Source organism: Labeo rohita, chromosome 20 (genome assembly GCF_022985175.1).
Source record: "Labeo rohita strain BAU-BD-2019 chromosome 20, IGBB_LRoh.1.0, whole genome shotgun sequence".
NCBI classification, from domain to species: domain Eukaryota; kingdom Metazoa; phylum Chordata; class Actinopteri; order Cypriniformes; family Cyprinidae; genus Labeo; species Labeo rohita.
Window position 1 is genome coordinate 21,376,436 of NC_066888.1, and position 18,049 is coordinate 21,394,484.

The 18,049-nt window shown below is 38.3% G+C and overlaps 1 protein-coding gene across 1 annotated transcript in view; it reads right to left on the reverse strand.

Moving 5' to 3' along the window:
• nbas (NBAS subunit of NRZ tethering complex) overlaps positions 1-18,049 on the reverse strand; it is a 218,895-nt gene that overhangs the window by 125,629 nt on the left and 75,217 nt on the right. Inside the window, 3 exon segments of the mRNA XM_051138331.1 lie at positions 1,182-1,295; positions 6,211-6,324; positions 10,036-10,148. Coding sequence (XP_050994288.1) covers positions 1,182-1,295; positions 6,211-6,324; positions 10,036-10,148 — 341 coding nt within the window.

Here is an 18,049-nt window from a genome sequence, read left to right on the forward strand (position 1 = left end):
ACGATAGAACAATAGATAGAACAAATGATAGAACAACAGGACAATAGAACAACAGATCGAAAGATAGATAGAGCAATAAGTAAAACAACAAAACGATAGAATAAAAACAATAGAACAATAGACAGAACAATAGATAGAGCAACAGATAGAACAAGAGAACAAAAGAACAATAAAGCGACAGAACAATAGAACAACAGAACAAAAGATCGAACAGATAGAACGACAGAACAATAGATAAAATAATAATAGAACAATAGATAGAATGATAAAGCAATAGACAGAATGACAGAACAATGAATAGAATGCTAGAGCAATAGATTGAATGATAGACAGAAAGACAGAATGATAGAACAATAGATTGAACGACAGACAAACAATAGATAATGCGACAGATAGAGATGCAATAGATTGAACGACAGAAATAGAACAATAAATAAAGCGATAGATAGAACGACAGAAAGAACGATAGAATGATAGATAGAACGACAATAGATTTCCTGATTTCATTGTTCTCTCTCCTCTCCAATCACTTCCTATCGTTGCTTTAACTGTCTTATCAATAATAAATGCAACAAGGCCAGAAATATATCATTGTTACTATGAAAGAACTATGGTAAGGAGGTTGAATAGGTTTAAATGTTATGTAAAAAATGCAACAGCGAAAAAAATTACCATAATCAGAGAACCTTTTTCTTAAAGGGATAGTTCACCCAAAAATAAAAATTCTGTTATTAATTACACATGTCATTCCAAACTTGTAAAATCTTTATTCATCTTCAGTACACAAATTAAGATAGAAATAGAATTTAGAAGAAAGATAGTAAGGACATTAATTAACCATTCTTGTAGCTTCATAATATTAAGGCTGAACCACTGATGTCACATGGACAATTTTATCAGTGTCCTTACTATGTATGGTCAGGAAACTCTCTTGTATCAAAAATATCTTAATTTGTGTTCCAAAGATGAACAAAGGTCTTACAGGTTTGAAATGACATGAGGGTGAGTAATTAATGACAGAATTTTCATTTTTGTGTGAACTATCCCTTTAAAACTGTTAAGCTTCAAGATTTTAAAGAATACAAAAGCCTGATCCCTGAAAATCTGCAGTGCACTTCTGATTTGGATTAAAACAAAGTAGAAAGTGAAGTGAGATTTAGAGCCAAGCTGTGCCGTCTTACCTGCAGCCATCAGATCCTGGCAGTGGATGTAGGAGGCCTTGAAGTCCTGACAGCGCAGAGCCTGTTCTGCCAGCAGCGTGAGCACCTGACCCTTCCTCTTGGCCTCATCATCACCTAAACAAACAGCAAAACAATCACACAACCATGAGATATGACAAACTCTGGAACATTTAAAGGAACAGTTCACCCAAAAATAAAACTTGACTCACCTCCAAGCCATTCAAGATGTAGATGAGTTTGTTTCTTCATTGGAACAGATTTGGAGGAATTAAGCATTACATCACTTGCTGAGAAACACCTTTAACTTTAAACCTCCAAACTTTAAATATTTCTTTCCTCCTGGATTCATACTTCAGCAGGATATGACAGTTTGAAGTCTAGATTTGAAAAACGTCTAGATTTGATTTGTTACAAAATATGCAGCTATTCACTGCACAAGATGTTGATATTGTGAGTGTTTGGACTCTCATTTTGACGGCACCCATTCACTGCAGAGCAAGTGATGCAATGCTAAATTGTACCAAACCTTTTCTAATTAACAAACAAACTCATCTACATCTTGGATGGCCAGATGGTTTGTAGATTTACAGTACATTTTTTAATCTTGGGTGAATTATTCCTTTGAGAACGTGCATGAGGCAAGTATGGTGACTCATACTCGGAATTTGTGCTGTGGTGAGCAGTTGGGGGTTCGGTGCCTTGCTCAAGGGACTCACCTCAGTCATGGTATTGAGGATGGAGAAAGCGCTGGTTATTCACTCCCCCCACCTTCAATCCCTACCGGACCTGGGACTCGAACCCGTAACCTTTCAGTTGCAAGTCCGACTCCCTAACTATTAGGCCACGCCTGCCCAGTATTGTCATTTTTCAAATTGTCATTCATCTCAAAGTTCACTCTGATCTTTGAGGATCTGATTAATATCATACATTAACAAATATGCCACAGAACATCGCTTTACTACAAATGTTCTGTCTGATGGAAGTGCAAAGGTCCAGAATGTGAAACTGCTCTGCAGTAAATTCATTTCCTTTCAGATGTTTTTCTGATAAATTCCTGGATGGCTGCTTAGATGTTGTACAAATATCACAATCACATCTCAGAAGAATGGCCTCTTACACAGCTCTGATCTCGGTCCAAAATAAGAAAATAAAAAAAGACCATAAAGCCTGATGAAAACAGTGATAGGGGTTGTCTTTTTCATTAAAGTGTGTGTCGAGCATCAAAGGCCAGACAGGCAATAATACGAGCGGAGGCAGGAGAGTGAGCGTGAACGTGCGCGAACGCCTGCGATCCCACGGATATGATTATTCGCCAGTAAAATCAAAAGGGTCGAACTACAGGAAGTGGCATATCTCCTTACTCCAACCTGATTTATGTGTGACATGGAAGTCTTGATATATCAGGAGTATTCATTGCTGTCCGTTTCTCCTCATTTCACCTTTCTTCCACGCCAGTGCAGATACAGCCGCAGGTGCGCTGACACACATGCACAAACAAAACAGCCTTACGGCCATTAGTCGAGGGTAAGCCAAGGTGAATACATCAAACACTGGCGCGGCAAACACCCAGTCACTTCATAGAGAGCTAATCAATTCCACTATATACGACAAGAAGAGCTTCTGACGGTGTGCATACTGATCCGCCTGACATCCGCAGAAGAGAAGAGAGTCAGAGCTCTGGAATCACCTCAATTACCCCTGAAACAAACACAAGAACTGATGGCTTCACCTATTTGAAGACAGCTTGTGCACAAAATAAGTGTCCGAAAGAGATTCGAAAGAATGTTTAACTAATGACAAGTGAGTACTCTGGTGGCCCTTTGACTTTCTTTTTATGTTTTTTAAAGAGGCACCAGCTACATGCTTTGTGATGTGAGAATTAACTAGATATGTTAGATAATTCCACAAAAAAAAGCTATCATAACACAAAGCTATCACGAAAAACAGCTAGAATATCTCAGTCGATCTCCCTTTCAAAATAATGTACATAAGACAGTGAGCTTTTAATACAGTAATACAATAAACTTCAATGAAGCAACTGAAGGTTTCTTCACTACTACTTCGAAAGCGACATTTTTGAATTAGAAACGGAGGCTTGGGCTCAGCTGTTAAACTGTCAACTTGGGATTTGAATCCGTGGCGGAAGAAAGTAGTTCTGCACAAAAGAGGGTTTTTAAAAAAAATCTGAGGTCAAAAGTTTACATACGCCTTGCAGAAACTCCAAAAAGTTATTTATTTTATCAAAACAAGAGGGATCATACAAAATGCGTGTTGTTTTTTATTTAGTACTGACCTGACTAAGATATTTCACATAAAAAGTCATTTACATATAGGCCACAAAAGAAAAAAATGGTTGAATTTATAAAAATTACCCTGTTTAAAAGTTTACATACAGTTGATTCTTAATATTGTGTTGTTACCTGAATGATCCACAGTTTATTTTTTGTTTTGTTTTGTTTAGTGATAGTTGTTCACGAGTCTCTCATTTGTCCTGAACTGTTAAACTGCCCGCTGTTCTTCAGAAAAATCCTTTAGGTCCCACAAATTCTTCAGCATTTTTGTGTATTTAAACCCTTTCCAACAATGACTTTATGACTTTGAAATCCATCTTTTCACACTGAGGACAACTGAAGGACTCATACGCAACTATTACAGAAGGTTCAAATGCTCACTGATGCTCCAGAAGGAAACAATGCATTAAGAGCCTGGAGGGTTAAAACTTTTGGAATTTGAAGATCAGGGTAAATTTAACTTATTTTGTCTTCTGGGAAACATGTAAGTATCTTCTGTAGCTTCTGAAGGGCAGTACTAAATGAAAAAAGGATATTTAGGAAAAAATAAGAAAATTGTGCACATCTTGTTCAAAAGTTTACACCCTCAGCTCTTAATGCATTGTTTTTTCCTTCTGGAGCATTAGTGAGCATTTGAACCTTTTGCAATAGTTGTATACGAGTCGCTCAGTTGTTCTTAGTGTGAAAAGATGGATCTCAAAATTATACAGTCATTGTTGGAAAGGGTTCAAATACATAAAAATGCTGAAAAACCAAAGAATTTGTGGGACCTGAAGGATTTTTCTGAAGAACAGCATACAGTTTAACTGTTCAGGACAAACAAGGGTCTCATGAAAAATTACAAAAAAAAAACAAACTGTGGCTCATTCAGGTAACAACATAGTATTAATAATCAAGTGTATGTAAACTTTTGAACAGGGTCATTTTTTATAAATTCAACTATTTATTTACTTTTGTGAAATGCTGTCTTTGAGGACCGAAATAAATTTTTTTACTGATATATTGATATTGAAATACCTTATTCAGGTCAGCACTAAATAAAAGATATCATGCATTTTGTATGCTCCCTCTTATTTTGGTAAAATAATTAACATTTTGCAGATTCTGCAAAGTGTATATAAACTTTTGGCCTCAACTGTATTTAGACACTAGTGCTGCAGAACTGTTGATATGTGCAATATCACACTCGTAGCTGTGCGTTATGACTGTATATCAGCAACATGTAATTACCTATGTCTCAGATTGAGCGATTGAGGTGTTTTGTTGTTAGATGTAATAAAGAACACAGCAGTCGTTAATTAATACCCACATCTGAGCCACTGAAGACGCAGAAGATTAACATTACTTTCGCTTTTGAAGGAAATGCGCCAATCTCCGATCTGACCAAATGTGTCTACGTTCGTGCGAATCATTCGTGATGCAGCTTCACCTACAGCAGAAGTTAGTATAAGGGTTTTTATGCATCTTTGCAAATCGCCTTTCCTAATAATGTGCTAGTTAGCAAGTTTCGTGGCTAAACACGGCTAAAGTAAACAGAACGGCTCGTAAGCCCACAGAAGAGATGGGTGGGGTGAGCAGAGCTCATTAGTATTTAAAGGCAAATCCAACAAAACGGCTCGCTCTGAAAAGGGCTGATTTTGACAAGGTAAAAAGAGTGTATTTTTACACTACCACTGAGAAATTGTAACCAAAGCATATTATAGACTTCTCTTTAAGACGCTATTTAATCATATCAACTTGTGGAAAATAGGCATCTGATGAAAATTGTTTTGACATTTTTAAAAGCTCCAAGACCCATTTTGTACCCTATCTGTGAGTGCCTAATTTGCTCCAGGGTTGCATTTTGTGCCCATTTATCGTGTCAGTGTGACTCAATTTTGTTAGAGGTCGTACTGGTACCACCACAAAATTACCCCACTGTCTTTGATTACGCACCACCATTTCCTGCATTTGTGAAACACACAAAGCCAAACATTCCAAATGTGGGACAAAACAGCGCAGACCAATTACCTGCAGCCAACAACACAGCATGTGTTATCATGTGGCCATGTACAAACACAAATTGGATATTTTCGATCCACACATGCACCCTTTCAAAACACACAATGGCTTTACTTCAGAAAGAAACAAAGAGAGAGAGCTAACAAGACCCATTGTACACAATCCCTTCACTTCCCTGACATCATGCTGATTCATGGAACTGATTGTTGATTCATGAGGTCACATCTCTGATGCGCATTTTTTTGGGCTGTCCGATGCAATATTAATCTCTAAACCCTGAGCAAAGCATACTTCAAAGAAATGTCTACTTATTCATTCAATCGCTCACTCAAGCGTATTCATCTATTTATTCACCTGTAGACACGGCGCTGCTGACTCGGCAAATACAGATTAAATGAACAGTGGGAAGCTTACAGATTAGCACTGCTTAATCTACAAAAAAGAGACGCCTTAGTCCGCCTTTTTCTGCTTCGACTGTCTTGTCATTTTGGAATGGCATGAAAATATTTATATCTTTTGAGAAGTGTGTTGACTAACGACTAAAACAAAGCCCTGGCTGAAGCCATGCCAAGAACTGATGTGGGTATTTTTCATCGTAACTGCTGTGGCTGGCTGGCTGTGACAGTGCAGATGAATCTTCGTAGCTGGAAACACTTCCGTTCAAGCGGTTTTCTGCAACGGAATTACATAAACGGACCGTTAGTGTGATGCTGAGGGAAGTTTTCATTCGGTTTTACCTGCAACACGCAGCAGTCTGGCCAGGCTGAGGAGGAGAGTGGACTGTCTGTACGCAGTAGGGCACTGAGAAATGCACTCCTTTATCAATGATAGACGATCCGTCCGCAGACGCACTGCAGAGAGAAGGAGGAAATGAGAGAAAAGGACAAAAAAAAGGACAAAACCTAGCAGAGATGCAGTATGTGCAGACTAGAATAAATGTGAAGCACAAAATCACAGTTTCAAGCTGTCACTTAATCTTAATCTGGAAAATTGTGCATGATTTGGAAATTCACATGACCATATATCAGGGTTCATACAGATACTGTAAAATAAAATTTCCTGAGGTTTTCAAGGACTTTTCAAGCACTACGTTTTTTGACTTTCAAGACTTAAATCAGAGATCTCACTTATGGTTCGATGTTTTCTACTGTTTAAGGAAAAAAAAAAAAAAAAAAAAAAAAAAAAAATTCACAAAACCACTCCGAAGTCCTGATCTAAATCAAATGATTCACGATCCGCACTTCTAGGTTTGGATCTAAAGCAAAAGATTTGCAAACATGCTCCAAAGTTCCAATCTAAATCAAATGATTTGCGAACCCACTCCGAAGACCTAATCTAAATCAACTTATTTGCAATATGCAAAGTTCTGATCTGAGTCAAATGATTCACGAACCAGCTCCAAAGTCCTGATCTAAATCAAATGATTTGCGAACCAGCTTCGAAGTTCTGATCTAAATCAAATGATTCGCAAACCAGCTCCGAAGTTACCATCTAAATCAAATGAGTCGCAAACCAGCTCCGAAGTCCTGATCTAAATCAAATGATTCACGAACCAGCTCTGAAGTCCTGATCTAAATCAAATGATTTGCGAACCAGCTTCGAAGTTCTGACCTAAATCAAATGAGTCACAAAATAGCTCAGAAGTTCCAATCCAAATCAAATGAGTCGCAAACCAGCTCCGATGTCCTGATCTAAATCAAATGATTCACGAACACGCTCCGAAGTTCCAATCTAAATCAAATGATTCGCAAACCAGCTCCGAAGTTCCGATCTAAATCAAATGAGTCGCGAACCAACTCCGAAGTCCTGATCTAAATCAAATGATTCACGAACCAGCTCTGAAGTTCCGATCTAAATCAAATGATTCATGATACGCGACTTGAGGTTGTAATCTAAATCAATTAATTTGCAATACGCAAAGTTCGGATCTGAGTCAAATGATTCGCGAACCAGCTCAGAAGTCCTGATCTACATCAAATGATTTGCAAATGATGGCTCTTTTAATTTGATCTGACTTTTCCTAGTGAATCACTTGAAATGAAAAGAAGTCACGAGTTTGAATAAATCGGAGCAGTTCCAGCTTAAATGACTCACTCAATTGGTTTCTCTTTTAGCATGAAATAGGCACAAAAAAACAATGTTTTTAATTCCATGAATTTTGCATGAAAAGATGTGTTTTTTAAAAAAAAATATGAATACTTATTTCATGGATACACGGTCTTTCAATAAATCAAGCACTTTTCAAGTACCTCTTTTTCATGGGTTTTCCAGGCCTTAAATTTCAAAAAGTCAAACTCAGTTACCTCAAGCACTTTTAGCACCTTGTACGAACCCTGATATATTTATACATAAACACATTGACTTAAGTTTTCTAAGCAGTATGATGTCATATTGCTCACGCCCTGCTCACGACCACTTATGGTCTGTCCCGTATTAGTATATTTCCATTTCTAGTTGTACGCGTGTCCATGATTTTCTTCGTGCTCGAACAGCTATAGCAACAATGTCTCGTAAGCAGTGCAGGTGTTTTGTTAGTTTAAAAAGTGAACATAAAAGTAGATGCAGCGGATTTGTTTTGTTTTTGATGGCAATGCGCTACCGAATACACAAAACGGAAAAAGCGGAAGAGGATGGGCGGGGTAAGCGGAGTTCATTAGCATTTAAAGAGTCGTGTTGTTTTACACACCCTTGTGGAATTTGAACCAAAGTATGTTACAGACATCTCATGAAGACCCTAAAGAATCATACCAACTTGAGGAAAATGGGCAACAGATGTCCTCTTTAAAACAAAGCACAATCTAAACTAAAGAAAATATGAAACAACATGTAATTCACTGCATGCATTCTCCACACTTCCTGTCATAACAGGCAAGTACTTGTGATGTGTGGTAATTGGATGGACACAAAGCACATCTCAGCTGTCTGACTGAGCACAGTTTAAACTATTGAGCTGGAAGTGGTCTGTGCTGGAGGTCACCCTGGCCTGAAGCAGGCAGGGGGCCGAGCGGGCCGCGAGTCACAGGCCTGCGGGGGGGCGGACAGCTCCATCTTCTGAGGAGACACCACGGGGGCAGCACCTGAACCGCACACAGACCAGCCAGCCATCAGCAGCACCTGCCAAAGCCATTAACCTGCTTCCAAAAACAGCCGTGCATCTGTGTGAGGTGCCAAGAGGTTTGTGTTTGCTTGAACGTAAGTGTCACTGATTACAATTTAGCTTTTGCTTCTTTATCTCTCACTTATCTACTTGTAAAGTTGAAAAGTGCAGATTTAAACAAATTGGAGGAGAAGGTGGGAAATAAGTAGATAAAATAAGCAGTAAGTCGAGCTTTGAGGCAGGCTACAGCTCCCTGTTGGCTGAGAGTAGGATGTGTAACTTCACCTGCTAGGAAAAAGACTGGAGCGCGGGAACAGCCGAGGGGTCACTCGAGTCACGAGGAGCGAATGAGCTCAAGGAGAGTTTCCACTTGATGTATTCAGACTTCCTTTATAAGTTTAGGAAGGAGAGTTGAGTTGCTCCTGGTCTTGCCTTGACTAGACAAAACAGTTTCTTCACTTCTTCAAAAGGACACTGGGAGAGACACATGGGGCTAAAGAGGCCTTCCTTTTTTGGAAATGCGTGTACTTTTACTTCACTTTTCACTTGTGTTGTATTATCAATGACACCTTGGTTTTGTCTCTACCACCTCACTGTGCTTCGCTGACAACAACAGATTAACAATAGATGGCTGTCTGCTTTAGATGTTCCATTTTGAACATTAATATTGGTTTTACCATTATAATATCTAATTCGTAACATCAACAAAGTAACTAGCAGAAACCTTAAAACGAAAATGAGCGTAGAAAAGCTCGAGGACAGTTGAGTGTGTTAGTACTATCACGAAAAAGCAAGTTTTAATTAAGAGGCTTCCACACAGAACAAAAAACAGCTGCACAGAACACAATATATAACAACATGTTTTTTTTAAAGTTGACTTAAAATTTAAAACTCTGTGGGAGAAAAAAAAAAAAAAGAAAGTCATGGTGCAACAGACAGATATGTTCATTTTATGTGTATACAGACCAACAATAAAGAAGTAGTGAAACAAGTTGTGATGTGTACAGTCTCTTATGTCTGTAACTGATCATTAATACACTCTTCATTTTTCACAGCACGAACCATAATGGGGAAAAATATATAACTCCACTTCCTCTTAACATGAAAAAAATGTTTTTTCTGCTCACCAAACCTGCATTTATTTGATTCAAAGTACAGCAAACATGGTAAAATTGTGAAATATTTTTACCATGTAAAATAAATGTTTTCTATTTGAAAATATTTTAAAATGTAATTTATTCCTGTGAATTTTAAATTTGATTTTTTAACATCATTACTCCAGTCACATCATCTTTCAGAAATCATTCTTATATTCTAATTTACTGCTCAAAAATATTTATTATTATTATTATTGTTGTTGGTGGATTTGATCTAGTCGATTTAATCAGCTAGAGCACCAATCTCCTGAAGAAAATGGAAGAAGAACATATTTTCAAACAGTAGTAATAGCTTAGTGCTGCGTTACCTTGTAAGGGAAGAACCTTTACACCAAACTGCTCCAGCCGAGAGAGGGCGCTGATGAGATCCAATTCCTCTTGGACGAGAGAAGGACAATCCGTGATCAACAGTAGACATGACCTAATGGACACACAAATTAGTATACAGAAGATTCAAGATGTAAAATTTAACATACAGTTATGGCTGTCAAAGGATTAATCGCGATTAATCACATACAAAATAAAAGTTTGAGTTTGCCTAATATACACTGCCCTCCAAAAGTTTGGAAACGCCCAAGAAAAGTGGGGTTTTGGACAATATTGGCTTGAATCCTTTTTAATTTGTGATAATTTTGCACTGATAAGGGACAACACAAACTACAAAAATATTTTATTACATGAACAGTTTATACATAGAAAAAAATTACATTTTTGATTCATCAAAATATCCACCATTAGCAGCTATTACAGCTCTGCATATTCTGGGCCTAAATTCATTGTATTCTAAACTATATTGGCAAACAATTGTTTATTAAGGTGTGCTGACCCAAAAATCTTTGACCAAGTTTAAACCAGTAACCAGGCATCACAGTTGACAAAGGGGCATGTCACGCCCCTAGAGCCGCGGACCTGAGAGGGCAGCGCGTGTGGCCACCGGACTACACCCCTTACCTGGACCCTTCCCTTTCGAACAATGCCCCTCCTTCATGGAACCCCCAGCACGACGAGGACACAAGATCCCCTGTTTATTTTGGACACTTTATTCCCCCTTTTTGGACACTTTTGGTTATTTTAAGTGTAATAAAAGCCTCTCCAAGGCCTGATATCACACCCACTGTGTCTGACGTTTGCTCCTCCCGCCACACTGGTGGAGAATGCGGGCAACGCGGAGCCTAGACAGCACAGTTGGGCAACACTTGATGACGTCATCCCCTCTCGCTCGCAAAAGAAGTTGGTGAAAATCCTGACTTGGACGGAGAAACGACAGAGATGGCCTCCCAGCCGCTAAAGGGGTAAGTGTTTTTGTCTCATTTAGTATCACTTACCCTGCGGTTGTTTGAGGCTGTCGACTAAATCCCAGTTTCTCTTTCCCTGTTCCGGTGCGTTGCGAGAGGGAGTTGCCCGGAGAGGAATCCTCGCCCAATCCGACCGCTGGAGCCTGGCTGAAGAAGGTAGCACTCCCGTGTGCGCGGCGGCCTGATGACGGGGATGTAGCTTGGAGGGGTGGATGTGACGAGTCGGCTGCCTCGCCCTACTTATCAGCATCTCCCCGTCCCTTAATCGCCACCCTTCATCAGGCTCCTGACGGGAGTGGGTGTGCGAGAGAGGAGGGGCACCAAAACAGCCAGGTCTGGCAGCACATGATGAGGCACACCTGACGTCAATGAAGCATCCTCAACGCCGCTGTTGAAGTGCCGAGCGTGCCTCTCCTCGGGAGACCAGTCTCTTCCCCGTGCATGCATGCTGGTGTCCTTGTGGGTCCATGAAGGAAACGTTGAGGGAATGAAGGGCTGCCGAAGCAACGAGCTGCCGGACCCGTGGTCCAGACAAGTAACGCACCCACTAAACAGCTGACGGGCAAGGATGCCGGGCCGTTGAATCCCCCAGAAGTGGCGTGAGCCAAGGAAGACGTAGCCGCTGAAGGAAGCCGCCACCCCTAGAGCCATGGACCTAAAGGGGAGTGTGTGCAGCCGCCAGACTCCGCCCCTTACCTAAACCCTTCCCTTTCAAACACTGCCCCTCCTTCACGGAACGCCCAGCACGATGAGGACACCAGATCCCCTGTTTATTTTGGACACATTATTCCCCTTTTTTGTACACTCTTGGTTCTTTTATGTTTAATAAAAGCCTCTCCAAGGCCTGACGTCACGCCCACTGTGTCTGTCGTTTACTCCTCCCGCCACAATACAAACACATTCATGTATATAATTTGTGTGCATTTATATATACATAATAATTACAGTACACACACATTTATTAGGCAAACTCAAACATTTACTTTGTATGCGATTAATTGCGATTAATCGTTTGACAGCCCTACGTACAGTTCAACCAAAACTTCTTTTCTGAAAATAAAAAAAACTTCTTTTGTGTTCCACAGAAGAAAGAATTTCATACTGGTCTGGAACAACATTTTTTTCATTGAACTGTTCCTTTAAATCGAAAACTGAAAAAGCAGCAGCCATTCCTTCAAATGAGTTTTCTTATTTCTTAATTACAGACTGAGACTCTGACATCACGTCGCTTTTATACTGTTATCAGAGGCTTGCAGAGGCCTGCGCCTGCTCCACATCTGTGCTGCTATAAATGTGCTTCATAGGACAACGGGGACAGACCAAAAAACAAATAAAAGCACAGATCCCGGGCCAGCTCGGCTGTCACTTTCCAATATAGTTTGGCCGAGACAGCTGGACTCAGGGAAGCTAGTGGTGCACTTTTGAGCCAAGCCAGTAGCGACAGAGAAAGCAGAGCAGAAATAATAATTCAATTTAAGAGCTTGAGGAAAAAAACAACAACAAAAACAAAATGCAGCAGTATTTTTTCAAGTAGTTTCCTCTACAATCTGTGAGTTTTACATGGCAGTTATTTTCAGTGACACCGCAATCGGACCCAGAAGACTGTTTCCAGCTCCGCTTTGCATAAGATTTACTGTGGGTCGTACAACTACTGGCCAATATAAAAAAAAATTATGCTACCCTTCAAACAGTTTAAGGAGCTTAGGCAGCAGTTTCCTATGAATACTGTACACAACGTATTAATCATAGTGGTGTGACTTAGTGATATGGGGTGAGCAACCGCAAGGTTGTAGTTTAAAACTATCACCAGTGACCTTGAGTAAGTCACCTACGTGTTCTGTGGATGCACATAAGTGCAACATGAAAAGCCTTATTTGAAAGTGTCAGCTAAATGACTGCACACTTATTAATCAAACAGCATTTCCCCAGGGTAAAATTAACATGCAACGCACGCAGGCAAATGCTGATAGGAAAAAAGTTGGGCTCAAAAAATATTTGGAGACCGAAGCCACACTTAATGTCAGTGCATTAAATACGAAATATCAAGCTGAGTGGCATCGAGTAATGATTAAAGTTAAACTCTTTCTGCAATGACTTTTAACTATATTAGACTAGTAATATTAGTATATGAGACAATTTTGAAGTTGAGGGAGAACATGAGATTGGAGTTTTTCCACATACAAAAAAAATGTTCAGGCATAGTGAGACAAGACGAGCGTATGACATTAAAAAGTATATAAATTGTACTATCTTCATGAAAATAACCGATCGTTTCACTAAATAAGACTCTTCTTCCTCGGTTGGGATCATTTGAAGCCGCATTTAATTTAATTTTGAAAGTTCAAAATTGGGGCACCATACCTGTCCATTTTATGCAGAAAAATCCTGAAATGTTTTCCTCAAAAAAATGGTTTCCCTCTCCTTTAAATTAATAAATGTCCTGGCTCTTTCAAGCTTTATAATGGCAGTGAATGGCTGTTGAGATTTTAAAGCCCAATATAGTTGGGCATCCATCCATCATAAAAGTGCTTCTGAATATCATAAAGGCCTTCTGAAGTGAATCAATGCGTTTGCGTAAGAAAAATATCTATTCTTAAAACGTACTAAACCGGAATCTCTAGTTTCTGCTAACTGTCGTACACATGTTCACGAAAGAGTGGCATTCTAGCAGATGACATAAGATGAGGATGAGGAATCGAGAACCAAGTTTGTTTACAGCAAAGGAAAACCAGTCTCCTCATAGCTTATATCGAAATTCTCCAACATTTTTCTTTACAAATCCTTGTTTTTGTACTTCTAATTCATGTACATCCTAGAGATTACATCTTAGAGTTTTGAATATGGATATTTTTCTCACAAAAACGCATCAAATCGCTTTAGAAGGCCTTTATTAACCCCCTGGAGCTGTGTGGAGCACTTTTTATGATGGATGGATGCACTTTATTGGACTTCAAAATACCAACAGCCATTTACTGCCATTATAAAGCTTGGAAAGAGCCAGGACATTTTTTTAATAACTCTGATTATATTTGTCTGAAAGAAGAAAGTCATATACACCTAGGATGGCTGGAGGGTAAGTAAATCATGGGGTAATCTGGGGGCGAATTATCCCTTTAAATATTAATATTATTAATTTTCTTTAAATTCTTAATTTTTAGAGTGAAATATCTTTGATATTTCTTTTGAATCATCTTTTGATGATTTTAGACTTATAAGATCAGGAGTCAACGAAAGGCCTCAGGAACCAGGAAAACCACCACCAGCATCATCATCATCATCATCATCATCATCATCAATTCACCACATCACAATCCTACCTGATTTCTGAAGCACAGACAGATGAAAACCCTCATGTTCTTTTACCACATCGCTCCACTTTAAAACAACTCTGCCCAGCGTGTCAGAGCAGCCCAAATGGTTTCAAGCAGTTTCCAAGACAACTGCGTTACTATTAAAATGTACGTGAAAGCACCAGCTATCTCCAAAATCCCTGTAAAACCCATTCAACATGAAACAACCGCTCTAAACACCCATTCCACAGCCCTCTGCTTCCTGGGGCTAAAACGGTCTTTGTAATGAAGGCCTCTGATTAGCCTCAGTAAGCTAATAATTACAAGTGTTTTTCTTGGGTTTTGTTTGGCAAGAAGTGTCCGTATGTGACGACGACTTAAGCACTCGCTCTCTCAGGATTGCACACGGGATGCCTGTTTTTCAAGGCCAAGACACAGCACTTCATCTTGACATTTGAAAAAAAATGTCTCTTTGGAATTCAACACAGACACATTTAGCATTGCTAATAAGCCAAAAAGATGGAGATTTTATAGTTTCTTGAATGTATTTTTGGGTTCTCATGGTAATTTTTATTTTAATAAAACCCTGCATCTAGTTTGCAAGTAGTATGTGTGGAAAGTAAACATTACTTACACTATCAGAATAAAAAAACTCTATTTTACATTAACAATGTAATCAATTTTCTATTTATTAAAGCCAAGTATGAAGCTCATTAAGTTAGTGTTTTTAAGCATTCCAAAATAATAACTCAATAACTCAACTCAGTTTAAACAATATTTTTTTATTTGTGAACTTATGTTCAGCTATTCTTTTTCATAGTTAACTATTTTTGAATTTTGCAGATCATCAGTAATCAAAGCTCAGTAAATCCTGGTCACTGACACGTCTATTTACTTTAAATTTCACCAAGCTGATCACTCACTAAAAACTCTTACAGATCATGTTTTCATGTCATTTATTTTGTTGTAACAAAGTGGTTATATCTAAGGGTGTGAGTTGTTTACTTTTTTTACTTAGTCTTCACATTAACACCATTATATTGCTGATTCACGAACGTGTGAGGCGGGATTTATCTCATGAACCAATCACAGCCGAACACAACCAGTCATATCCAATCATATTGCAATAGAGGCACTGCCCCCTCCCACATGACTTTCCACCATTCATTCTCAATTACCCCCTCCACCAAACCCACCACACGCTTTAGGAGGTCTGTTAAAACTCAATGGGCTCAGGGGAGGAGAGAGACTGTTGGACAATGTTTCTTTAGAAAATCAAGTGATTTATACACTTTTTAATGTTATATTTTGTAATATTGGGGTTTTTTTATTTTTATACTACAAATTTTCTTCTCACCCAATATTTAGAAGCACTGCCTCCCTTGCCTCCTCAGAGGAAACACCCCTGACCATTTAGACACACACACACACATATATGATTTATTTCAGTGTTCAAAAGAAGAGCGAGAAAGGGACAGTTAGACAGGAACAGAAGAGAGATCTAGGGCATCTTTAGCATTCTGTCGGTTTTTTGGAACTTACTTTGCATTTTAACCTAGTTTGAAAATCCATAACAGATGTTTCTGTTCTTAACCTCTTTACAAAGTTGGATGTATTTAAAAGTACACGGCCTAACTCAACACAGTCAATACATCACAATAAAAATCTAATTTTTTTAAGAAAGTGCCATGCGAAAAACAACAGCATTATGCTAAAGTGGGCGTCCGACAACAAATTGTTCAGTAGTGATCTAAGGTTAAAAAACGTGCCGTTTACAGTCTATTGTTTCTATGGAGGTCCAAGAGTTTAAATTAGATGGCTTTTAATTGCCCTCCTTCGTATGATCATTTTTAGAAGTAATAAAACACCACTACAGTGTATCAAATATAGTAAATGGAAGATAAAACATGTTTGCTTCATGTAGAGACCCAATGAGGTTTGTTTTTGCCTATTAAGCAAGTATGGTTGAGCTTCCGTTTACCATATTTGATTTACTCTTTCTTTGTGCGTTGATCAATGTTTATACAGTATATGAATAAAGGCCTACATTAGTGATCATATCTCTTTAGAAGACTTAAACCAGTCGATTCATATGGATTTTTTTATGATCTTTTTATAAACTTTTGGACGAGGTAGAATGGTCTTTTAATGGAGGGGCAGAAATCTCTCAGGTTTCATTAAAAACATCTTCGTTTACGCTTCAAGGATGAACGAAAGTCTTATGGTTTTGGAACGACTAGCAAATGATGATTAAATGATGACAACTTTTATTTTTGGATGAACTATCCCTTTAAACAGCCTTAGTAAGAACCGCTAAAATTCTTTCTGAACTCCTGACTCCAAAACTACAGATTCTTTCGATGAAGAGGAAATCAGTCATTCTCTTTCCAGTCCTAGTTTCTCTCAAAATCTTTCACTGACACGTTCACATTCTCCCACCATTTTGTTTTCAATCTTTCACAATCTCAGTGGAGGCAAAAGTGCTATAATTTAAACATTAAGCTCATAATTACTGTCCATCGACGTTTCGTGTCTGTCAGTGGCATGTGTGAGCGAGAGAATGACAGTGATGTGAGGTGCGTGTGAATGCATATGGAGTGGCGTGCCGTCCGGCTTCCAGCCCGTGAACAGACGACGGCCTAATTACTGACCCACTTTGCAACGCTGCCCATCGCTCAGGGGCCGCAGTCTGTCACCCTTAGCGCTCTAGTCCAACACAACAAAAATAGACAGACAGACAGAGAGACTGGAAACACATTAACCTAGAGCTGCAGGGCGGAAGTGAGTGACCGACTGTCTGTCTCTGATGGAGTCGATCTCTCATTATGGCAGCTAATTACGCCAATAATAGGCATTGTAAAGGGCTGGACTCATAACACAAGCAGGAGACCAAAATGACGTTGGACTGTTTGAATCCTGCGGGGTTTCTTCCTCTTTCATCATAAACTTCTCACACAACTGCAGGGTTTGAAGAGGTAGTTTCAGGCTATCTTCACTCGTTGTTTGATTGCTTGATCCGAACAAGAGTTTGATTCGACCCCCTGTGCCCCTTGTCAGCTCATGTTTCTTGACGCAAGTACCCATGCTCAATTACATTATTCCAGTGGTTATTCCAATAAATTAGTGAGGCCTGCTTTAAAATTTTAAAATTTGCATAATAATTAAAAAGTTGTATTTATTAATTTAATTAATACTTGCAAGTATGATAAAATACAGGAACACAATATTAGCAGTTGTTAATTTATGTATTACTGTAACTAGGTCTTTATTACGCTGCTATATCTGTATATAATTAATAATTGAATAATTAAATAAAAGTTTAAAAATATATAAATAAATAAATAAATACATGTCACTTTATTAATTTATTTTGAGATATTATTATTAATAATTATAATTATAATAATAATTGTAATAAAATAAAAAATAATATAACAATGTAATAAAAATAATAATAATAACAACAACAACAACAACAACATTTTAATTATACAGAAATATCATCATATTTATTTTGGGATATTGCAATATTCATTTTGTATGATTAAAATTAGCTGTTGTTATATTAATCATTCTATTTATTATAATTATTATAATGAAAAGTACAGTTATTTTAATTAAAAATAATTATTTAATTAAATTATTAAAGGTTACTACTACTACTACTACTACTACTACTACTAATAATAATAATCGTTTAATAATATTATTAAAGGTAACAACAACAACAACAACAA